The following is a 25,021-nucleotide window of genomic DNA, read 5'->3' as shown; positions in this document are numbered from 1 at the left end:
GAAGCGGAGTTCCACTACCGGCACGTTCCCCATGGCAACCGGACGCGGACAGGTCTTCGAAAGCATGAGAGCGGGTTTGGAGAGGATGGCTGCTCAGACACCCGGCGGAGGAAGAGCCGCGCTCAGGCCGCTCCAAGGCGTAAGGGGTCAAAGGTACATGGCACCACACATTGTTCGGTCGTATTTCACGGTTCCCTGGAGCTGTCAAATTACCCCCCACCCCCTCACCTCACCCCCCACCCCCCCCCCCAAATAAAACAACCCGTTCAGTTTATACAGTCAACACACTGGGATACCCCGCACTGTGGAGGTTGTGTGTTGCGTGTGTCTCCAAGGTGGCGGGAGTGGAGACCGGCGGAGCAGGCGGCAGCTCGCAGGGCCCTCTCCGCTACAGTCCCTGCGAGGTCCCCCCAGCGGGTCGGCTCGTCATCTCCAGCGGGCGGTCAGAACTTCCTGGAAAGGTGAGGTGTCCACGAGTACTTAGGCGTTCTCATATTCTGACCTTCGGGGGGGGGGGGGTTCTGTTTCAGCTCAGATTTAGAAACCTTTATGTATGGAGTAGCGGGGTTTTTTTTAAAAATAAAAAATCAGGGCGTCCGGGTGCTAATAAGACACGTTAGCCCCTAGCTAACGGGTCTGCTGACCCTTTAGCCGAGCGGTTAGTGACGTCGCCTTGTGGTGCAGTACACCCCTGTTGTGTAGTCGGTTCATTCATTGTTCATGCATTGCAATACCACCACGCCACCAGAGGGCGCAGTAGCCTAATGATTGTTGCTGAGTGTAGTACGGTGCTGAGGGTGATGAAGAAGTGAGATAAAAAGAAAGGAGTTGAAAACGTACGGTGCTCGTCTCTTGCCTCGTTATTATTTTACAGCTATACTAATGTGATAAAGTCTAGTATAGGACAACCCCGTATCGAATCCCGCACCGGGCAAAAAAATAACCGGTTACGTTGGTGGCAGCGGTGGGATCCGGAAGTGCGCAGATCCTCAGAAGTCTCTTCGGAGCGCGGGAATAAGGGGGCGCACTTCCGGGAGAGGGTGACGACTGTAAACTACTAATAAGACACGTTAGCCCCTAGCTAACGGGTCTGCTGACCCTTTAGCCGAGCGGTTAGTGACGTCGCCTTGTGGTGCAGTACACTGTATATCGAATCCCGCACCGGGCAAGAAAATAACCGGTTACACTTACCAACACGGGGATCACCGGTTCGATTCCCCGTGTTACCTCCGGCTTGGTCGGGCGTCCCTGCAGACACAACCGGCCGTGTCTGCGGCTGGAAAGCCGGGTGTGTGTCCTGGTCCCCGGGTTTTCAAAGTGGGGGCCGCGGCCGCCGCCAGGAGGCGCTAGGGGGTTCGGGAGAGGAAAATGGAAAAATGCAGTTAAAAAAAAACTAATGATAAAAATAAAATTAAATATATCAAACAATAATAAGAAAAAAATACTAAAAGAAAGAACTGTTGATGAATATTGTAAAGCACAAATGACAATGAATGTTTGGTTAATAAAAGAAAGAATATTGAATATAATACAACTGAGAAATGATTTGAAATGTAAATTAAATTAATATTGCATTCATAAAAATAAGGAAATATTAAGAAGCTGTATGTTTGATTTTTTTATATTTGCCAGTGTAATTTCATTTTTTTAAGCCACGTTGCAATAGGACGGCCCCAGCCAGAGGCTACTGCTATTAAGGGGTCCTTGGCATGGAAAAGTTTGGGAACCCCTGTCCTGCTCGCTGCACTAGCGCCTCCTCCGGCCGGTCGGGGTGCCTGTTCGGGGGGGGGGGGCTGAGGGGAATAGTGTGATCTTCCCATGCGCTACGTCCCCCCTGGTGAAACTCCTCACTTTCAGGTGAAAAGAAGTGGCTGGCGACTCCACATGTATGGGAGGAGGCATGTGGTAGTCTGCAGGCCTCCCCGGATTGGCAGAGGGGGTGGAGCAGTGACCGGGATGGCTCAGAAGAGTGGGGTAATTGGCCTGAGTACAATTGGGGAGAAAAATGGAAGAAAAGAATCTATATCAATATGGTTGAAGCATTCAGCTGAACACAACTAGTATTTTCTTCATGTAGGCTTATTATCATCTGTACCTTCTGGCCCTTTTCAAGTGACCAGTGTAAGAGGTCTTAAATACAAATCAGCCCAAACACTTAACAATATATTAATATCATGTACCTAAAAACAAACAGCTTCACTCTTTCTTAAAATGCTGTCATACAAGTCCTTAATGGTGCAGTTGGATTTTGGTGCCGAGCCTCAATAAGTAAAGCTTCCAGTTCCTCGAAGGATTAAGGTAGAAATCTACTTCTTCACACTTCCAGATCTTCCCCTCAGGAAGGGGGAATCTGTTTAGGAACGGCTACCTCTAGCTGTTAGCTAACGGCTTGTTTTTCAGCTATATTTCTATCATGTTAACCCATTGACTGGAAGTGGTCTTAACAATTTTACTCGTTTTTTTTACCATTTTACCCCTGCTCCATTGGTTTTCCAAGACATCCCCACTTGCTTTCCTATTTGGATTACACTTTCCTTACTCTGACTACTTGCTTAGCTAGGCTTGTTTTTAGCCTGGTAGCGAAGCTAACTAATACAATTATGCCAACTTGGCCCTGTGAGGACTGTGTACTACTCAAGAAAGCCAACAGAAAGATCGCCGACCTTCAAGAGGATATTCAGCTGCTTTCTGATGAACTGCAGAAGAAAGACTCCCTTTTGTCCAGCTTCATGGATGGGCTTGTGGGCAATCCTCAGTGCAGTCATCCAGGCCACAGTTCTGTGGGAGCCCACAACTTGCCCACGGCTTGCCTGCTGCTCGACGCCTAACCACCAGACGTCCTGGGCCGAAGTGGTGTCCCGCAGTCGTAAGAGAGACTCAGACGGAGCTGCCTCTCCCCCTCGTCTAAGCCTCTCCATTCACTGTCTGACGAAACCCCGGTCCACCTAGCTGAAGCTCCTGATCTGAAACCCTCTCCTACAGTGATGTTTGCCGACACTGCAGCTTCCCCACCTCCTGTGGCTAGCAATGTTCAGGTGGCTTGCCGCTCCATTGCAAAGCCAAATCTTCGGCTCTCATCCTGGTCAATGACTTCCCGTCATAAGACTCGTGAGAGAGGCCGTACTCAGAAATGGAAGTCTTACTTGCCCCAAGATGGCACGGAATTCCTCTCGCAGGTCTGTTGTCGCTGCCTCGTCACAACACTTGCCAGCCCAGACACCCCTTCATTAGCCAGTGACATTGACACAGCCTGTGGAATCAGATTATGCTCTCTCCAGCCCTGAGAACCCATAGCCGTCAGCTCCTCATCCCCTTTTCTCCCCAGCTACATTAATAGTGGGGAGTTTCATAATCAGGAACATCAGTTTCTTTAATGTAGCTACACACTTTCCCTGGAGCTATGGTCGCTGTCGTCCTGGCTAAGCTCCCGGGGCTGCTTAGCTCGCTCCCATCCGCCAAGTGACAGTGCATGTGGGGACAAACGATGCAGCTTGTCAGCAGTCCGAACTAACCGAAAAGGATTTTAACAACCTTTTTAACTTTTTAAGTTCTTCTGGAAAAACTTTTTATTTCCAGCCTTATTCCCACAGTGGCCCGTGGAGTAGGGCACTTCAGCAGAATCCTCAGCACTTGGCTCCAGTCCGCCTGCAGAGCTCATAATTTGGGTTTTATTGACAATTTTGATTTTGTTTTGGGAACACTATTCCTTTTTTAAGAGACGGTATCCACCTCACCAAGCTGGGTAGCTGCATGTTGGCGGCCAATTTCCATTACGCCGTGCAGTCCTGCATTCATGACCGACTATTTACACTCCACACAGCCCCCCCCCCGGTTAATTCCATAGGTGTAGATTAAAAAAAACCCACAAAGCTTTGTTAGATAAAACATGATGTCTCCAGTTCGTTATCACCTGTTGCCCTGTGTAATACGGTTCATCTAAAGGCGAGTTCTCTCTCATCCCGTGGCTCTTACAATATTCCTGTTAGGAGTAGAACACGATTTAATACCCACTACCCTTAGCATTATGTGCCTTCAACTGTCAGGCCAGATGATTTGATTAGTCTGCTGTAGTGATTCCAGTCCAACTAAGCCCCTTATTCCAGTTGTTTGTGCTCTTTTAAATGCCCAGTCCATGTCAAATAAATCTGTCATTTATTCTCAATGATTTAATGACTTCCCTCAACCTCGACTTTCTATTTCTTACTGAGACCTGGCTTAAATCTGGGGGGTGCTCCCCTCTAGTGGAGCTCTGCCCACCCAGCTTCTAATTTTCTGAATGTGCCCAGGTTAACAGGCCATGGTGGGGGTATTTACACTTGTATTCCTTTTACTTGTGGTTCATTTCACAGTTTTGAATCCTTAACTTTTAAAATTGTGTGTGATAACCCAATTTACTGTATAATCATTTATCGACCCGCCCAATTCTTCGACAGGTTTTCTCAGTGAAGTCCCCGAGGTATTGTCCTCTCTTGTTCTTAAATTTGATAGGGCCATTGTAGTTGGTGATTTTAACATTCATATTGATAATCCTTTTAAGTCATTTGTCGTAGATTTTTTTTTAAACATCTCTAACTCTTAACCTTGTACAGCATGTCATTGGCCCCACACATCACCATGGGCACACCCTTGGTTTAGTTTTCACCCTGAACATGTCTCTTAATTCAGGAACAGGAATCACAAACACTTTGTCATTTCACTTCATGCACTTGCGTACATGAAGTGAAACGATATGGCATTTCCCCCAGCCCACAGCAGCACAACACAAAACAAAAACACATCCAAAAACTACAAGGACACACATACCCAAACTAACACATATATCCAAACTAAACAAAAAAAGTCCCCGTCCAAGGGAACGAACGCCGGCCAGGATGACTGTCGGAACTGCCGGTCTGCATGGGTTAGCGGTTAGCTTAGTCCGCCCCGCTTCCGCGTCCTGTCAGAACCCCCTCGGCGTTTCCTCCTCAGGCACAGCTCCAGGCAGGGGCCGTGGGCCAAGGCTCAATGGACGAAGCAGACCAAACTCTCCCAGCCGATCCAGCGCCAGCTCTCCCAGCCAGACACCCTCGACGCATCTCCCCACACTCCTCACGACGACGTCAAAAACACCACAGTCAGCGCCAGGTAAGGCCGCCACCAGACCGCCTTCGGTGTTATCGGTACTGCCGGTCTGCATGGGCTAGCAGTTAGCTTAACCTGCCCCGCTGTCCCAGCCGATCCAGCGCCAGCTCGCCCAGCCATCAAACGGAAGACAAAACTTGGAAGCAGACGTGGACAAAGACACTGCATGGACGGTACTGGGTGACACTGCTGCAAATGTGAATTCATGCCGCCATCTTCCCCACACCGGCACTGGGTGAGGCCGCTGCAAGCACGAATTTGCGCAGCCATCTCCCCACACCAGAAAGTGTGTGTGTGTGTGTGCGTGAGCCCTGTGTGATGGCCTGGCAGCCTGTCCAGGGTTTCTCCCCACCTGCTGCCCAATGACTGCTGGGATAGGCTCCAGCATCCCCGCGACCCTGAGAGCAGGATAAACAGTTCGGATAATGAATGGATGGATGGATGTTTAATAAGCGGTCAGCAGCCATGTTTTCTAGTTACTTTCCCGGTCTGGCCAGCTACCCTCACTTCACCAGCATCAATGACCAAGTTAGTTGGTTTAATGATTTGTGTACTGCCCTTGATTTTTCGGCTCCATATACTTCCAGGGTTGTCCCAGTTATTAACACAACCCCTTGGATCAATGAAAACATCCGTCAAAAAAGAAGGGAAGGCCGTATGCAGATGGGGGGGGGGAGGGGATGTACTCTTGAAGTTCACCAACTCTATAGGAAGGAGTTGTTATCGAATTTGGATCAAACTATTAAAGAGTCGAGAGCTGCTTACTTCTCTGACTTGACCGAGAGTGATCAACATAACCCTAGGTTTCCTGTGTAGTACTGTCGGTCAGCTCGTGAATCCCTCTCTTCCTACCATTTCCGCCTCCTCTGCTAATGACTGAAAACTTCTTGTCTTTCTTTGTTGACAGGATCGATGGTCTAAGGTCCAATTTTACCCCCACTGCCCCCCCCCCCCGCCTCTTTCAGCTATCGGATTTGCTCCCGTTTCTCTTCAGTTCCTTGTAAATCCTGTAACCCTTTAGCAGCTATCCTCTCAACTATACATCTCTCCGTCGGGGAGCTTCAGCTCAAGTTGCGATGCAGTGTGTCTGTGTTTTGCACGTGTTGTCATGATTTTTCCACACTGTTTCCCGGGACATATTAGATCATTTTGCAGTTTTCGGGACTGGCGCGCCTGCAATTTGGTCACCAAATATTTGGCCTCTGTGGACCTCTGTTAGTTGCATCATATTGCTTAGAAAAAAATGTATATTAAAGTGCTGCTCGTCAGACCTCTGTCATAGCCGGCTGTCTTTGTAATTGTGATTTAGATATTTCAGAGTCCTTTTTCATGTCGTGTCGTGTGATGAGGCGATCCGTTATGTTGTCCACTTGTATACATACACAACCTAATGGTAACGCTGCTTCTCTACAACAGCAAGAAAGGCCTCTTTCGTAAATGAGTAGATACTAGTCATAGGGAGTTGACTGTTCATTGTCTCCGTTGGTTTTCCATACACAAATCTACTAAATGCTCTGCTCCCTGTTAAAGGTTTATTTTTTACATTTTTTTAGGGAGTTGTTCCTTATCCGATGCGAGGGTCTAAGGACAGGATGTTGTGTTGCTGTAAAGCCCCTTGAAGCAAATGTGTAATTTGTGATATTGGGCTACACAAATAAAATTGACTTGACTTAAATTGAAATATTATTGCCTCCACTCATGCTTGTTGTCTGTGGAAGAAATTGCGTAAGATTGCCAAGAATGTTGTCAAAAGACAGCTTATTTATTTTGTATTTATTTGGCTTGTTAACACTGAACTACATGCTAAAGCATCGGAGAGATGAAAACACGTATGTATGTATGATATATATCGTATGTATCGTTCGATACAGTCTTCACGGTTTGCGACGCTCCCCATTTCATGAGATCATGTGTTAACACTAGAACGACGGGGATTTCACGCCTGCGTAAAATGACCGCCGGTTTTTAAACTCCGTATTCTGTCAAGATAAATACCCGGTTGAGATATTAATGCATTGCATATGTTAGTATGTCTGTTAGGAAACAGCTGACACCAGAATTAACATTTTGACAACTTTAATCCTGTAGCGAATTCAGGGGGCAGCTGGGAACCGCCGCAGCCGGGACGCGAACCCGGGTCTCCCGCACCACAGGCAACTACGTTAACCAGTCGACTAAAGGGTCCGACCCGTTAGCCAACGGGCTAGCAAGTCTACACAGCCGTGGTCGTCACAATACTATTTTTCAAACAATTTCAAACCGCCGCTGCCCAACGCCTGTAAATACTGCAACCGTAAATCCTGTAAATAAACTAAACCTTAAATAAACTGTAAACACTGCAGCGCCTCGGTGGTGTCGTGGTGTGTCTGAAACGGCGGCTGTACCCAGACATGTTGGAAATAATAGCTGAAAAACAAAACAGAAAACACATATTGCTGATCTAACAAATGTAACAAGGCCTGTAAAATGTGAAATTTAAAAACAGAATTGAACGTTGCGACGGAAATGACGCGAACAACACACGTTATAAATAGTGACATGACACGCAAACTACGCGTGGTCATTTTGACCGCTCATGGTCATTTTAGGAAGATCTTATCATAACTTTTTTTTGTGCAACTGGTCTAAAACTCATTTTAATGCAAATGTATGCAATTTTAGGAGCATTCAGGGAGCGGCAGCTCTGTGTCTCTTTTTTTTCCCACAGTTATTAAACTTTGAAAACCCAAAACGGTCAAAATGACCGCCATGGTCGTTCTAGTAGTTTTTAAAGTTTTAAAGTGAAGCAGTTGTGTTACACAACAAGAAAAGTTGGCATAAAATGTTGTGAGAACTTTTGCGCTTGGCATTACGTATGAATAATATGTGCCTTGGTAATGCCAAAATGTTGGGCCTAATTCTTAAAATAAAGGGAAAATAGAGAAACTGCAGTGGAGTCTTGTCTCTTGCTTACCAAGGCGTCCACTGTCTCGTATTGGATCCAAATCACCAGCCTTGAATGGTGAGACTTATCGAACCGTGAGATTTGTGAATCGTTCCACCCCTAGTATGTATGTATGTATGTATGTATGTATGTATGTATGTATGTATGTATGTATGTATGTATGTATGTATGTATGTGTATATGTGTATATGTGTGTATGTGTTGGTTCTGTAATCAAGTCTAATTAGTTAAATGTTCTTCTTGCATAGAATGCCGCCTGAGATCCTGAGAAAGATTCTGTCATACCTGGATGCCGCCACTCTCTCCTGTGTCAGCCACGTCAACAAGCTCTTCTACCATATGGCGGACGATGAGTAAGTGTGACATGAAAACCCTGACTGCAGGAGAATCGTTACACCTCTTATTACTTGAACGCTTGGCAAGTAAAAGTAGGGGGAGATGCTGAAATGTCATGAAATCTTGCAGACTGGATTAGATGTTCACCCCAGAATATAATCTCACAAATGGCTCCCTTAAAAGCAAGTTCAAAACTTCATCACAGTGGGGTTTTACTTTTACTCTTATTTTTCCTTTTATAGTCTCGTTGCATCACGTGGCGAGCACAACCTGTTTTCTGTATCTTTTACCCCTTTTGAATATTTTACCCAGCCAAAACACACCGTCCACATGCAGTGCGCCTCGTACATTTCAGGCGATGGCAGTGCTCTGCTGTAGCCTAGGAAATTGGTGGAGAAGTTTGGGAAAGGATACACATACAGACAGGTGACAAATTAAAGGAAAAACCTGAATGTTTAACCCCTACAGTGAGGGGGCTCTGTTATGTTGTGGGGGTGGGGGGGGGCATTTTTCTGGCATGGTTTGGGTCCACTTGTCCCCTTAGAGGGAAGGGTCAGTGCAAATCAATGCAAAGTTATTCTCTCTTTTTTTTTTAAATTTATTTCTGATTTTTCCCTTTTTACTCCCAATTTAGTGGCCAATCGATCCCTATTTTAATTCAAACACCCACCCTCGTACTGCGTGCATTCGCCAACTGCATCTCTCCGGCCAGCAGTCTCGAAGGAGACGCCTCGCCACTTTCGTGACAAGGCGACTCCAGGCCGAACCACTGTTTTTTCCGACACACCCAGAGACGCACTCGTGATGCACACAAGCCGACTCCGCCCCCCTCCCGAAGACAGCGTTGCCAATATTGCTGCTTCATCGAGTCCGGCCATAGTCAGATCTGACGAGACCGGGGCGCGAACCCCAGTCCCCAGTGGGCAACTGCATCGACACAAAGCCGATGCTTAGACCGCTACACCACCGCGGACTCAATGCAAAGTTATTCTGAGTGACCACCTTTATCCTATGACGAGACATCTCTATCCTGATGGGAGCGGTCTCTTCCAGGATGACAATGCCCCCATCCACAGGGCACGAGGGGTCACTGGATGGTTTGATGAGGATGAAAATGATGTAAATCACATGCTATGGCCTTCATAGTCACCAGATCTCAACCCAGTTGAACTCCTGTGGGAGATTTTAGACCGACGTGTTAGATAACACTCTTGACCACCATCATCAAAACACCAAACGAGGGAGTATCTTTTGGAAGAATGGTGTCCATCCCTTCAGTAGAGTTCAGAGACTTGTAGAATCTATGGCAAGGAGCACTGAAGCTGTTCTGGAGGCTCCTCGTGGCCCAACACCTTACTAACACTTTATGTTGTTTTTTTCCCTTAATTTGTCTCCCGCCTGTATCTCAGAGTGGGTATCCCGGAGAGAAGTAGCCCATCACTCATCCAGCATGATCAAGTCGTCGTTCCCTTACTTTCCTTTAGTTGTTCCCACTCTGTACTTTCTCTCCTCCTCACCTATCTGGCTCCCGTTCTCTTTCTCTGCAGCATCCTGTGGTACAAGTTGCACTTATCAGAGTTTGGCGAGCACAAACATTGGAGACCTGCCTACGTGGAGGACGTGCGGCAGAAGTTTGACAGGATGGAGGTGCGACGTGAGACCGCAGGCTACTGGAAGAAGCTGTACTTCGCCAAGACGGTGGGATACAACATGAAGAAGTGGATGCAAGAGCTTGAGATTATTCACCCTTTCACTGGGCTGCCCAGCAAAACAGAGTCAGTCCTCAGGTGAGAGAGAGAGAGAGAGGGAGAGAAAGAGAGAGAGAGAGAGATCCGTGGCCAGGGCTGCATTTGAAAAGTACACATACGGTTTTGTGCATGAATAACTTGACCCCCCTCCCCTTCACTGGACACTCGGGTGTCCCTACAAGTGTAAATGTCCCTCACAAATAGAGCTAATCCAATGGTCACATGTCTGAGTCATTTAACAACTATTATGCACATCTGTTTAGTAATATATGAGGGATAGATACAGCTCTGTGAGAGCCCTTTTTTGAGTATTTAGGACAGCAGTAATAGGTTATAATTTCTCGTTTTGCTTTTGTTTTCTGGCCAGTATGTGTTACTCTAATATGGAGCTGGGTAATATATCGCTATAACATCCATATTGTGATATGAGCCCAGATATCGTCTGGGATTTTGGTTGTTGTAATTGCATGATATAACTTAAATGTTGTCATTCCCTGGTCTTAATGGCTGCATTACAGTAAAGTGATGATACAATTATATGAACTTACGAGACTATTTTAGCTGACTGAAATTATGAATGCCTCTACCTGTTTGGTTGTTTGGTCGTAATGTCCGCATTACTAATGATCATTTCTCAGAATGTTCTTGTGTGCAGATATCTTGTGAAAGCACCGATAGTCATCCCCTAAATATCGTCACATTGACAGAGATACTCAGACAAAAATATTGGGATATTTGATTTTCTCCGGTTTTGAATGACCTCCTGTTTACTTGGTCCCATACTTCCTGCCCAAATAAGTTACGATATTTAAGGGCCCCTGAGATTTCTAAAACCATTTCTGGTTCTTGATTGAGTTAAACCGCAGGCTGTCAGCTTTGCTCCTATAACAGGTGAAGAGTAGAAAGCAGAGGGAGCTAGCAGCCGCTGGAAAGCATCTATCAGCTAGCAAATGATGAGCCAGTGTGACAGAGGCCACACCAGAGTCATCACAGTAGTTGAACATCAAACACAGGAATTTCACACCACTCATGACTTGGGAATGTAAAAATAACAGACCCTGAAGTCAGGAAATTATTGAAATATCGTGAAATCTTGTCTGTGCTCCGGCAGACTGGATACGTCCTTTGATACCGGAAGAGAATTTCACAAATGGCTCACTTTAGAGACAGTTCAACCCTTGATCACAGTGATCCATGTTTTTTTTTTTTTTGTACTTTCATTCTTGCATATTATTGCATTTTAACTTTGGACACAAGCTGTTTTAGTATCATTTATTATTATATTTATTGTTATTCCCTCCCCCCAGTCTAAATACACAATCAGTGTGCTTGCAATCTATCAGTTTCTGCAACCTCTGGTTCTTGCTGCAAACTTAAGACGGCAGGCATGCAGCCTCGCTGTTATGACGGGTGAAGGGTAGAAAAGCAGAGGACAATCTCAGCCGCTAGGAATCACAAACAAACCATAGTTGTTGTTTTTCTCCCATTTTTCACCCTCTCGCTCCCATTCAACAGCGCTTTCTTATTAAAGGTGAGGAGAGAGGTCTCTGCCTGAATGCAGCGTGTGCTCGGGGAGGAGGAGGGATGCCAGCGCACGGGGGAGATTTTGCCCGCTGCCTCTGCTGCTGTTTCTGCTGTTTTTATAACCTCTGATTACGGGCTGTGCAGCACTCCCCTTTTTTGAGTTCTGTGGCAGCCGCTGCGGTACAGAGGGGGAGCAGAAATAATTGTGTTCCTTGCAGAGGCTGCGTGAATCGTTGAAATAAATTACCACCCCCCCCCACCCCCCCATCACCGTCCATCCACCCCCGCCTTCCCCGCCCCCCGTCGCCCACCGCCCGTCCTCCTTCCACCCACTATCCCAGACAACTCCCTGTGGGGGTTCGTCTGTTAGTGACATGGAGGATGGTGTGACTTTCCCCCGGTAATGATTATTTCGCAAGACATCAGACACAGCCAACAGGGAGTGCAATCCCACAGGGGTCACCTGGGCCCTCCGGGGCCGCTCTGGTTTCTCTTAGTTTTGTTTCCCTAATTGATTAATATGAGATGGTGCTCCGGCGAGACACAGGATGCATCACAGTGGGGGCATCCCCTGAATCACAGTTTAGACAGAACTGGATCAAGAGCTTTATCACAATGGCTGCGGTTTCATTACGGGTACAGTGTGTATCATTGCATTAGCTAGTGCCGCTTTCCTGGGTATATTCTACTGTTCAGAATCAGATTAGTAGGTTGTACAGTATTATTATTTTTCAATAATATTGAGCTTTACAACACATTGCACACTGTAGTTGCAAATGCCCAGTCCTATGGATGTTAAGAAATATTGACATAAAACCCAACTCGGAGCTAAGAATTTCTGTCTGCCTGCCCAAGTTATTTAGGCTCCAACAAGAATCCCCCAAACTATATTGTGGGGAGCGCTCGCTCTCTCTTTGTGTGGAGTGCAATTACCGGAGTACCTCAACCATCTGTTCGCTCCTTTCTGCATTGTCATCTTTTTTCCAGGATGCTGCAAGTCACCTGGGAGCTGACAGTAACTGATAAGTCAGGCCTGGAGGAGACGTTCAAGCCCAGCCAAGCCCGCTTCTTTCAGTCGTCTGTTATTGTGTGCTGGAACACGAGCTGCTGGCCCATCCACAAGCTTTCCACCCTTCAGTTTCACGGCATGATGAGGGTAACCGACAGAGGTTATGGCCTCAAAAGGTAGTCAGAGCCTGCGGCTTTCACCTGACACTGTCTGACACACACCTTTTCATTTAGTCTTTCTCTCTCTGTCACAGTAATATCTAGCAAGTGTTTTTTATTTTGTGTATTTTGGTCTGTCAGACCTAGCTGGCGCTCCATAATGGGAAAGTTTGACGTGGGAACCCTTTCTGAAACATCACACGTGATCGCAAAAGACAAACTAATTGAACTGCTATTTGTGCAGCCCGGCATGCTCATTGGTGTCTGGAAGGTATGTTTTTTTTCCCTCTTTGTTTTCGCCACAAGCCTTTACAGTACACTGCACTATTCATATTTGTTGTGGCTGGGTAGGTGCATGACAAGTCTTGTAATATGATTTTAGCCAAAACATGTCTTTCGAAATGGCTCGTACAGTGTATTTATTAGTTGCAAAAATGAAATGTGAACTGTGCTAAAGCAAAGCCAGCTGCTGGTTCTCTCTTGCAGGATCAGTGCTCTATCGCCTTTGTAATGGTCAGCTTTCACTTCCACAAGCTGGTGGAGAAGAGCCTCCTGGGATCCTCTATTTGGTAGGCTAACATCTGTTTAATGGGCGAGCCCTGAGAATGATTTGAACGCGCAGACTTGAATTCAGTGTGAACACAGCTCCCTCTCCTGGTTACTCAGGAGAACACAATGCTATGTTAACGGATATCAGATAAGGCTGAGGACTGTTGAAAGGCCCTCATAATGCTGTTTGCGTGTTTCAGTTACCCACTCTAATGACACTGAGGTTGTTGTTATTTCTTCCTTCGGCAGCCCTTACTTTGAGTCAGTGAAAAAACCCATTTTTGACGACGTCGACCCGTTGTACGGACTGCATGGCTACACATTACACTTGGTTCTCCACAACAGCATGTCTGAGATCATGTCTGGACAGTTCAAGGAGCTCTTCTGCCCTGAAAGTAAGCTCTGTTTAAAATGTATTGATCAGGCAACGCCATGAAATCATACTGAGACCACTTTTTTTTTTTATTGTGAATGCACAGAGGACACGTTGATACGCAGAAATCAGGAATAATGCAGATTTAACTGACATAACATTACAGTGCCGTGAAGACTTCTTTTTGGCTGTGTGGTTTTTGTCGTTGATCAGATCAGATCCGTGATGGCCAGGTCCCGCTGGTCGCCATCCGCAGGACCAGACTATCGCAGCACACCCCTCTGTCAGGAAGCTTCAGCTTGTCGTGGCGGTGTGAGGCCCTGGGGGGCACCGTGGAGGTACCGCTCCTGCACTGTGTGACTGTTTATTATCGTAGGCAACTAACAAGGTAAACCGCAGCGCTGGCTTATGGTAAAAAGGACAAATCAAACTGGGGAAAAAGAACTGAAAAATTCAGAAAGTAATCTGCTACGTATGCCGAGTAAGTCGTCGCATGCCGGGAATTTGATTTAATGTGTTCTCCGTGATATTTGTACAGGAAGCAAAATGGAATGAGTTAAAAAAATACTATAAAAAGTAAAAGGACAATTTATACGTATGCATATAAGTTGGGTGTTCTGTGTGTACTAAAGTTATGGACTTCTACAGCGTGGATGCAAAAAATTGTGAAACTTTTAGACAATGCCAGTCAGTTTGCACTTGAAGTACACTGACAGGTCTGTAGAAACAAAATTAATCCTATACATTTGTATGTCACAGTTGTTACGGCGGCTGCACGGTGGCGCAGTGGTTAGCGCAGTCGCCTCACAGCAAGAAGGTCCTGGGTTCGAGCCCTGGGGTAGTCCAACCTTGGTGGGTCGTCCCGGGTCGTGCTCTTTGTGGAGTTTGCATGTTCTCCCCGTGTCTGCGTGGGTTTCCTCCGGGGGCTCTGGTTTCCTCCCACAGTCCAAAGACATGTCGGTCAGGTGGATTGACTTTACTAAATTGTCCCTAGGTATGAATGTGTGTGTGTGTCTCGGCCCTGTGATGGCCTGGCGGCCTGTCCAGGGTGTCTCCCCGCCCGCCGCCCAATGACTGCTGGGATAGGCTCCAGCATCCCCGCCACCCTGAGAGCAGGATAAGCGGTTCAGATAACGGGTGGAGTTATTACGGCAAGTTGTCTGAAAATAATAATGCAGTCTTAGCTGTGAGAGTGTCGTGTTGTAGGAGTGGTGCATAAAAGATGAAAAAAAATCTGAAATTCTAATCTGAGCCATTGTTTATTGCTACACGAACACTGAAGTGAGGGGGAACGGCGAGGACGTAGCGTCCAAGCAGCTTCTAATCATGTGACATGGTCACGTAAAGCACGTTTTATTATATTCATGTCAAAGTTGAGTTATTTCAAATTTGCCGAAATTTACATATGGCCGGCATGTTGGTAGTGGCTTGGACTGAGTTAAAAAGAAAAATTAAAGGAATAAATGATACAGTTTGCATTCTCCATAAAATGCAGTGACTATGCAAAAATAAAATTTCTAAATGACAAGACACATTTATTATTATTAATTTGGCTATTCACTGTGAAAATAATTTCACCCTTCACAAAAAGTAAGATTAAAATCCTGATCAGTAGGGGGCGTGTCCACATCCCCGAGGGCCTATACATCCATTCATTCATTATCCAAACTGCTTATCCTGGTCAGGGTTGCGGGGATGCTGGAGCCTATCCCAGCAGTCATTGGGCGGCAGGCGGGGAGACACCCTGGACAGGCTGCTAGGCCATCACAAGCCCCCCCCCACCACACACACACACACACACACACACCACATTCACACCTAGGGACGATTTAGTACGGCTGATCCACCTGACCTACATGTCTTTGGACTGTGGGAGGAAACCGGCGCCCCCGGAGGAAACCCACGCAGACACGGGAAGAACATGCAAACTCCACACAGAGGACGACCCGGGACGACCCCCAAGGTTGGACTACCCCGGGGCTCGTACCCAGGACCCTCCTGTTGTGAGGCGACCGTGCTAACCACTGCGCCACCGTGCTGCCACTGGCATTTGTATTTTTTTTTTATCAGACCAAATTCAGTCGTCACATAGGCCTAATAATGTCATCTTCAAAATCCCATTTCTAATCAACACAGTATGGAAAAAAGTGTTTTGTTACAATAATAAACGTCAAAGCTTTTTATAGCAGCCATTTGGATTCTTTGTCACCAACTTAAGCTTAATTAATTTACAAAATGATCAGAGAGGTAATAATGTGTACTGATATTATACAACTAGCAGTGTTTTAATATTACAACTGCTGAGAATAACTGCGTAACCTAATTCTGTGAGCTGTCAATGAACAACATTCCTCCTGTGTAACATTTATTGAACAAGTGAGCCCCCTACTGGGCCTCCACACTAAAACCCAACTCAACAAAACCCCAAAAGCTTGACGGTTCTGGTTCATTCAGGTGTCCTGACTCGGCTCGACTGGTTAACAACAAAAACAGTCAAACTGGCCACCGCCAGTTTGCACCTGCTAACACACGGGGGCAGGAATTTATCAGTTTTCATTTACCTTCAAGTCAGCCACACAAGAGGGATTCAGATGTACTGTACCCCTCATATAGCGGTCCTAGTGTACAGTCGCCTTCAGCTGGGCTCCTCCTACATGACAGCAGCACCCCGGAGGGAAATCATCCCCTGGCTATGAACATAGGTACTTATGAACTGCCAGTGACAAGTGTCTTGCAGTGTCCAGACCAAAATCCCTCCATTCTTTCTCTAAACCTACGAAAGTTTAGCACTGGAACGATCGGGGTTTCTCTCCTGCCTGAAACGACCATGGGCCGTCAAAATGACGGCCGGTTTTTAAACTCTATATTCTGCCAAGATAAACACCCAGTTGAGATATTAATGCATTGCATATGTTAGTATGTCTGTTAGGAAATGACTGACACCAAAATTAACATTTAAACAACTATAATACTGTTTTTAAACCATTTAAACTTCAGAGACATGGTCAAACTTGAATAGCAAAATTGAAAAAGTGAAAATATTACCTGAAAAACAAAATGGAAAACACATATTGCTAACCTAACAAACGTAACAAGGCCTATAAAACATGAAATGTAAAAAAAGAACTGAAAGTAAATATTGAAACAGTCCCAAACAACGACCGAAAACTACTAGAACGACCATGCATGTTTTAAACTCTATAGTCTGTCAGGATAAATACCCAACTAAGATATTAATGCATTGTTTTTGTTAGTATGTCTGTTAAGCAAAGACTGACACCAGAATTAACAACTTCAATACTATTTTTCAAACAGTTTAACATGGCCGCTGTCCAGCGCCTGTAAATACTGCAAGGCCTCGGTGGTGGTCATGGTGCGTCTGAAACGGCGTCTGTAACCAGACATGCTGGACATAATCACACATCAAGGTTAGGCTATTTCTCTCCACCGGAGGACGCTGGTGTGTTTCTAGGACGGAGCAACAAACATCACGAAGGAAGTGATGCGACCAACACGCGTCATAAATAGTGACGTGACGAGCACCATCACGCGCAAATTACGAGCCATCTTTTTGACAGCTCATGGTCGTCGTAGGAAGATATTATATCTTTTTTCTGTTTAATTGATCTTTTTAATGCAAATATGTGCAATTTTAGCAGCATGCAGGAAGCGACAGGGCTGCACCTTTTTTCCTTTTTTTTTTCCACAGAGTTATTAAACTTTGAAAATCCAAAAACCATCAAAACGACGGCCTTGGTCGTTCTAGTGTTAATCAAAAGCATGGTTATGTTTGTTTTTATGTTTTTAACAAAGAATTTGGTTCCACCTGTGGGATCAATCAACCACATCAAGTTCACCAGGGAGGATGTACAACATGACAGGTTAGCCTTCTTACGCTGTGAAATTGCAATTGGTGATGGAGGACATTGGATTTTTTTTTTTTGATCCCCCCCTGCCCCTATTTCGCCCCAATTGTACTTGTCCTATTACCCCACTCTTCTGAGTCATCCCGGTCGCTACTGCACCCCCTCATGCCTCCTGCAATACATGTGGAGTCAGTCGCCAGCCACTTCTTTTCACCTGACAGTGAGGAGTTTGACCAGGGGGACGTAGCGCGTGGGAGGATCACGCTATTTCCCCCACTCCCCCCTCCCCCCGAACAGATGCCCCGACTGACCAGAGGAAGCGCTAGTGCAGTGATGGACAGATGACTGTTGATGTTTACCGTAAACCAACACATACTGATCAGTACTTAAGGTCTGATTCTCATCGTCCACTGGAGCACAAACTAGGAGTCATCAGGACGCTGGACCACCGAGGTGACAACCTCCCCACTGACACAGCAGCCGGGGAAGGGGAGAAATCCCACGTCAAACAGGCCCTGGTCAAGTGTGGTTATCCTAACCGGGTGTGTGTCAAAACCAGGAAGACGCCCAAACAGAGTACCAGCCGATCCAAGAGAGGAGAAGGACCACAGCTGTCCAAGAGTAAACCAGTGGTGATTCCGTATGTGGCGGGAGTATTGGGAAAGATGAGACGCGTATTTTCCAAACACGGCGTCTCAGTTGCTTTCAAACCCCAGAACATGCTGCACCAGAAATTGGTCCACCCCAAAGATGGAGCCCCCCGGCACAAACGGAGCAATATAGTGTAGCTGTTAAGTGCCAGGAGGATTGCCGTGACTTGTGCATCGGGGAAACTGAACAGACGCTGGCCAAGAGGATGGTACAACACAGGAGAGCTGACACGTCAGGCCAGGACTCTGCAGTCTACACCATCTACAGACCAGGACTCTGCAGTCTACACCAGCTACAGACCAGGACTCTGCAGTCTACACCATCTACAGACCAGGACTCCACAGTCTACACCATCTACAGACCAGGACTCCGCAGTCTACACCATCTACAGACCAGGACTCCGCAGTCTACACCATCTACAGACCAGGACTCTGCAGTCTACACCATCTACAGACCAGGACTCCACAGTCTACACCATCTACAGACCAGGACTCCGCAGTCTACACCATTTACAGACCAGGACTCTGCAGTCTACACCATCTACAGACCAGGACTCCGCAGTCTACACCATCTACAGACCAGGACTCCGCAGTCTACACCATTTACAGACCAGGACTCTGCAGTCTACACCATCTACAGACCAGGACTCTGCAGTCTACACCATCTACAGACCAGGACTCTGCAGTCTACACCATCTACAGACCAGGACTCTGCAGTCTACACCAGCTACAGACCAGGACTCTGCAGTCTACACCATCTACAGGCCAGGACCCCACAGTCTACACCAGCTACAGACCAGGACTCCACAGTCTACACCATCTACAGACCAGGACTCCGCAGTCTACACCATCTACAGACCAGGACTCCACAGTCTACACCAGCTACAGACCAGGACTCTGCAGTCTACACCATCTACAGACCAGGACTCTGCAGTCTACACCAGCTACAGACCAGGACTCTGCAGTCTACACCATCTACAGGCCAGGACCCCACAGTCTACACCATCTACAGACCAGGACTCTGCAGTCTACACCAGCTACAGACCAGGACTCTGCAGTCTACACCATCTACAGGCCAGGACCCCACAGTCTACACCATCTACAGACCAGTGGCCACTCTCAAGGTTGAGGATGTGCACATCCTTGATAGGGAGGAACGATGGTTTGAACGGGGAGTCAAAGAGGCCATCTATGTGAAAAGGCAACGACCATCCCTGAACCGGGGGGGCTAAGAGTACATCTGTCGCCATTTTACAATGCTGTGATTGCAACTATTCCCCAATCCTCTGTGAACAGTACACATGGCCATTGTAACTCTAGTTAATGGTCACCCCCATATTTGCATATGAAATGGTTTCCGTCGTTAGGCCACTGTAGTGTAAGGGTGGGATACCTGCAGTCAGCTGAGACTGAAGAGGCCACATTAGATGAGCGATGAAAGGTTTCTCTCAATAATTGTGCCCAGATGAACTGATTCAACTTTCTTTGACCTGTGGAAGAATTTATCGACAGCAAAATCAGTTCTGAAAGTCAGCGCTTGTAGAACGAAAAGTTCCCGTTTTAATTCTGCGGTTGCGGGTAAGGGCGACCAGCGGCGTAGCTACAGTGGTTCTGATGGACTGGCTCCCTAAACACGGAGGAGCAGTTCTTTCAGACAGTGAGTAGCAATACAGATAGGCTGTTTAAATTCACAGTGTTGCATCAGTTTCACTCACAATAGCATGATAGACCTACTGGCTCTAAAAGCATTTCATTGACAGTTAGGGATGGGGACCAAAACGGAAATAATTTCGCACCAGTGCTAAATTATTAAAAGTGTTGATAAGCTCCGACGTTAATGGTTCTACTATCGGTATTGGAGAAATTATGAAAATATATTTCCTGTTTATGTAGGCTACAAAAACCTTATCCTGCACCTTGTATCTCGCCATCTCTCTCTCTCTCGCTCATCTCTCATGGTCAGCCACTTCTCCGGGGTGGGGTCGCGGTGGCAGCAAGCTAAGTAGGGCACTGCAGACGTCCCTCTCCCCAGCAACGCCCTCCAGCACCTCCTGGGGGATCCCAAGGCGTTCCCAGGCCAGAACGGACATTTATTCCCTCCAGCGAGTTCTGGGTCTACCCTGGGGTCTCCTCCCAGTTGGTCCTCCTGGACCAGTCTGCGATGGCGGAAGTCGGCACGCCCCATTCCCTGCCTTTGCCTGCCGCTCGGCCGGCATTGCACCCTACCCCAGTGTTCATCCCCGCAGGTGGTGGGTCCATGGAGTGGTGTCTCCATGTTGTTTTTTCAGGCGAGGCCCAACCGGGCCCCATGGGCCAAGGCCTGGCCACCAGATGCTCGCCGGTGAGCTCCCTTCCCAGGTTTGGCTCCAGGAGGGGGCCCCAGCTTCCCTTTCCCGAGCAAGGTGCTGCAGCTCTGCTGTTGTAACTTCATTGGGTTTCTTGGGAATCGCTCTTAGTCTGGCCCCTCTCTTGGGACCAGTTTGCCTACCAGGAAACCCCTCCACTCTGTTAAGGTGGCGATTCTCGGAGGGGTCTCAACATCTCTCATTTTAAATAAGATGAAGACATTTGTCTGTGATGCATTTTCACTGTTCCCAATCCAGAAGGGAGATCTCTCTCTCGGAGCCTGTCGTATATGTAAGCCGGGGGTGGGGCCAGCTCCCCCCCCCCCCCCCTCTCTCTCTCTCTCTCTCTCTCTCTCTCTCTCTCTCTCTCTCTCTCTCACACACTCACTCACACACACACACACACACACACACAGACTGGTCGTAGTGACTGACAATAGCAGAGAGAGAACTAAACGGTCAAAAGTCTGGTTATACGTCACGAGAGTCGATGCTGACAACGCTCGTTGCCACAAGTGCAGCAAGTCTTTTGCGTGTAAGGGCGTAAACACAAGCAACCTTTCGAAACATCCCGCGAAAGTGCATCAAATACAGCCGGAGAAATACACAATTTCCAACTGCCTAGCTCGTAGTTCCTCCCTCGTTGCCCATCCACCTCAGGTATGTTATGTATGCTAGCAGCCCAGAGCCCCCACGGCGTTAACTAAATTAGACAAACACGGGTTAATGATTAAAAGTAATGCTCTCTCCAGACTTAAGAAAATAAAGCAGTGTTAATGCTGTCCCTAATTTGTTTTGGGGTTTTTTCTTAAAAAGAAAATGACAAAAAGAACCGGTAAGAGTACTGTTAAAGTACCAGATTGGTAAGCGGTATCGGAAAGCGTCGTAGTACCGTGAAGGTCTTAACGATACCCATCCCTGTTCACGATAGCATGATAGTGGTTCCAACAGTAAAGGTGAAAACAGTGTAAATGAATTAACATTGAATACCACTGGGTTTGGCCTGGGACATAGACCCGTGTTCTTTGCATGAACAAGAGTAGTTCGCATATAGAAAGGGTGATCGTCTCACGGGGTGGAACAGGAAGAACCCTTCAGGGAGTAATTACCAGGTGACATAACTCAACAAGGCTCAGATTAAGTAAGCACCTGTGGAAAGAGGTACTCTTTGCACTGTACTGCACTTGCACTGCACTGTGCAAACTCGGGAGCGTCCTTGTCTGGAGGAAAACCCTTGATTATAACAAGGGGGGGGGGAATTGCTACACCCTAATAGTATGTTTGTCAAGGGAAGTTAAGCAGACCCCAGTTAGCACCATGCAGTGGACGTACAGTAATTATCAGCCAGCAATCCTGATTTCCAACTGAAGCATCTTGCCATTTTCAGGGGAACCCCGGTGATATTTCACCATTGCTTTTTCTGTATCTTTTCCTTTCTGTCTCTTGTCCTCCGTCTCTGTAGAACTGCTGCATGATGAGCGTGACGCTGCTGGATGAGTTTCAGAGCCCCTTCTGGTGCGTCAGCTCCCCGATGTGCTTGGTGCCATCCACCGAGCCCGTCCCCTACGACTACGACGGCGAACGCTTGCTCATGCGGTACCAGGACCCGGAGGGCCAGGTGGAGATGGAGCTGGTGTGGATGGAAGAGCTGAAGCAGTCCATCCTCATCAGCCTCACCATCTTCGTGGCAGTTTCCAAAGTCAACAAATATTTTGATAGGAATTATGTGTCTGTATGTGAATCTCTGCGTTGTTGAGATTAGCCCCTTTGCAAAAAACTGTTAACCTTTCTCTCCTGTGGTTGTTGTCTTTTTGTTCGGCCTTGTTCCGGAGGTTTCGTCATGTGGTTTTGATACCGTGGCTTTGCTTGAGTTGATATACAACTGTTTTTGATATTGCTTATGGATTTGTTATCTGCTGTTTTGCACCAAACTGTTGCTATTCTCTAAGAATGTAAAGAGCTTGTTTATCCTAAGAGTTTGGATGTTTAAAAACAAAAAATCCTCAGACCACGAATGGATAATAATTCAGCGTCTGTAATTTGTAAGTCATTAAAGACTCTGAAGTAAATCTCCTTTGTTTCATTTGGGGCGAGTGCCTGAAAATCTGGCACGCAAGAAAGGCAGCTGGAGATGAGAGCTGGTTTTACACAAAAATCCGCAACCGCTGGAAATTGTGCCCATGTTTAAACTGGAGGAAGGGGGTAACTGTAGTAAAGGGAGTGTCGTGCAACGAATGCCCTGTAGATGGCAGTAGAGGCCTACGTAAACCAGCGCCGTGTGGTTAGACCATCGTTGTCAGCCGGCCGTGAGTTGGCCAGAAAGATGTCGGCATCGATTAATTGCGTGTGGTCCCTTACGCGTGAGGGGTAGTGATGACGTACAGTAGGCTCACCCCAATGACCCGCTGGCTGGCTCGTTAGTGTAATGAGCAGAGATTTGGCTTTGTTGATAACTGGCCTTGTTTCCGGGGCCGCCCTTCACCTGTTGAAAGCATCTCTAGCAATACACTAGACTGCTGTCTACGTTTAGTTCGACTCTAGGGACTCATTATTCAGGGGGTTAGAGAGCCTGCAAGGTTTAAACCAAGTGTTGAGTCAACTAGTTTAGTTAATATGTTCAGTCAGGGAATTCCTCATCAGACTGACAGCTTGGTCTGTAACACTGAGACCGTCTCCCTGCCCTGCTGTATTGCTCCCGAGAGCTCCTCTCCTAAATGTGGGAATCACAATCATCTCATAATCATTCCTGCCACTGGTGGTGGTGAGATGTGCAAGCAAGAATCTAATAAACTACACAACCAAACATCTAATGTCAGAAGTGCTGTTGTGTATAAGTCACAACAGTGTGACCGTAGTCTAGACCAGTGGTTCTCAACCTTTCTGGGGTCCTGGACCCCCTGCGTATTTTTGATCTACCCTGAGGACCCCTCCACCTGATCTTGGGGGAGGGGGGGTTGCAATTTGATAGAAACAGTAGAAACTGCATTTTAAATTGCATTATAGCATTTATTCACTCTTTGGGGCAAAAATAAGAGCTTTCAGTTGTAACTTAGATATAGTTAACAAAACAGAATTCTTATGCAGTAACTTTCAGATATATGTAACAAAACAGAATATGTATTCAGTAACTTTCAGATATATGTAACAACACAGAATATGTATTCAGTAACTTTCAGATATATGTAACAAAACAGAATACGTATTCAGTAACTTTCAGATATATGTAACAAAACAGAATATGTATTCAGTAACTTTCAGATATATGTAACAAAACAGAATATGTATTCAGTAACTTTCAGATATATGTAACAACACAGAATATGTATTCAGTAACTTTCAGATATATGTAACAACACAGAATATGTATTCAGTAACTTTCAGATATATGTAACAAAACAGAATATGTATTCAGTAACTTTCAGATATATGTAACAAAACAATATGTATTCAGTAACTTTCAGATATATGTAACAAAACAGAATATGTATTCAGTAACTTTCAGATATATGTAACACAACAGAATATGTATTCAGTAACTTTCAGATATATGTAACAAAACAGAATATGTATTCAGTAACTTTCAGATATATGTAACAAAACAGAATATGTATTCAGTAACTTTCAGATATATGTAACAAAACAGAATATGTATTCAGTAACTTTCAGATATATGTAACAACAGAATTTTTATGCAGTAACTTTTAACAATGCAAACGGGAGCGAGATCTCTTATTAAAATACAACAAATTACACTTGTGAAACAGATGTAATTAGAGAAAAAAGTCCTGTTACCCTTTATAATTTAGGTAGATAAAGGTCTCAGTCACATTTGAGTAAAATAATCCTATTTCTATAAATGTCATAGGATCTTTTTTTTAAAGATATTTTATTTTCACGGACCCCTTGCAATTACACCACGGACCACTAGGGGTCCGCGGACCCCCGGTTGAGAAACACTGGTCTAGGACAGTGCAGCTTTAAGTTTTACTACAGCCAGTTTACGGCAGTCGGTTTACGGAAGTAACACAAGACGTGGTTGATACTTATACTGTACGTGTATGTGACGTTTACTGTGGCAGCAATAAACACAGTTTGATTCAAAGTCGTGGTCCGAGTTTTGCTGGACACAACAAGTGTGACCACATATCGTCCAAAGTGTAGGTCTTAAAAACTGCCAACTAATAATACGAGGTGTCTTAATTCCAATTAACATGTCATCTATTGCTAGTGTAAGACACGTTAGCCCGTAGCTAACGGGTCTGACCCTTTAGTCGAGCGGTTAGTGAGGTCGCCTTGTGGTGCGGTACACCTCGTATCGAATCCCGCACCGGGCAAGAAAATAACCGGTTACACTTACCAACACGGGGATCACCGGTTCGATTCCCCGTGTTACCTCCG

At 46.2% G+C, this 25,021-nt stretch overlaps 1 protein-coding gene across 1 annotated transcript; it reads left to right on the top strand.

Annotated features, from left to right (window-relative positions):
* Positions 1 to 77: 77 nt before the first annotated feature.
* On the top strand, positions 78 to 22,438 carry fbxo15 (F-box protein 15). Its single transcript, XM_056299805.1, has 10 exons — positions 78 to 153; positions 336 to 461; positions 8,314 to 8,418; positions 9,949 to 10,188; positions 12,661 to 12,858; positions 12,982 to 13,111; positions 13,327 to 13,409; positions 13,639 to 13,784; positions 13,976 to 14,100; positions 22,086 to 22,438. The coding sequence occupies exons 1-10, from the start codon at positions 86 to 88 to the stop codon at positions 22,377 to 22,379; spliced, it is 1,515 nt and encodes a 504-aa protein (XP_056155780.1). The 5' UTR covers positions 78 to 85; the 3' UTR covers positions 22,380 to 22,438.
* Positions 22,439 to 25,021: the final 2,583 nt, after the last annotated feature.

Source organism: Lampris incognitus, chromosome 19, assembly GCF_029633865.1.
Source record: "Lampris incognitus isolate fLamInc1 chromosome 19, fLamInc1.hap2, whole genome shotgun sequence".
NCBI classification, from domain to species: domain Eukaryota; kingdom Metazoa; phylum Chordata; class Actinopteri; order Lampriformes; family Lampridae; genus Lampris; species Lampris incognitus.
The sequence above is the reverse complement of the archived record's forward strand: the minus strand, read 5'-3'. Positions and strand labels throughout refer to the sequence as shown.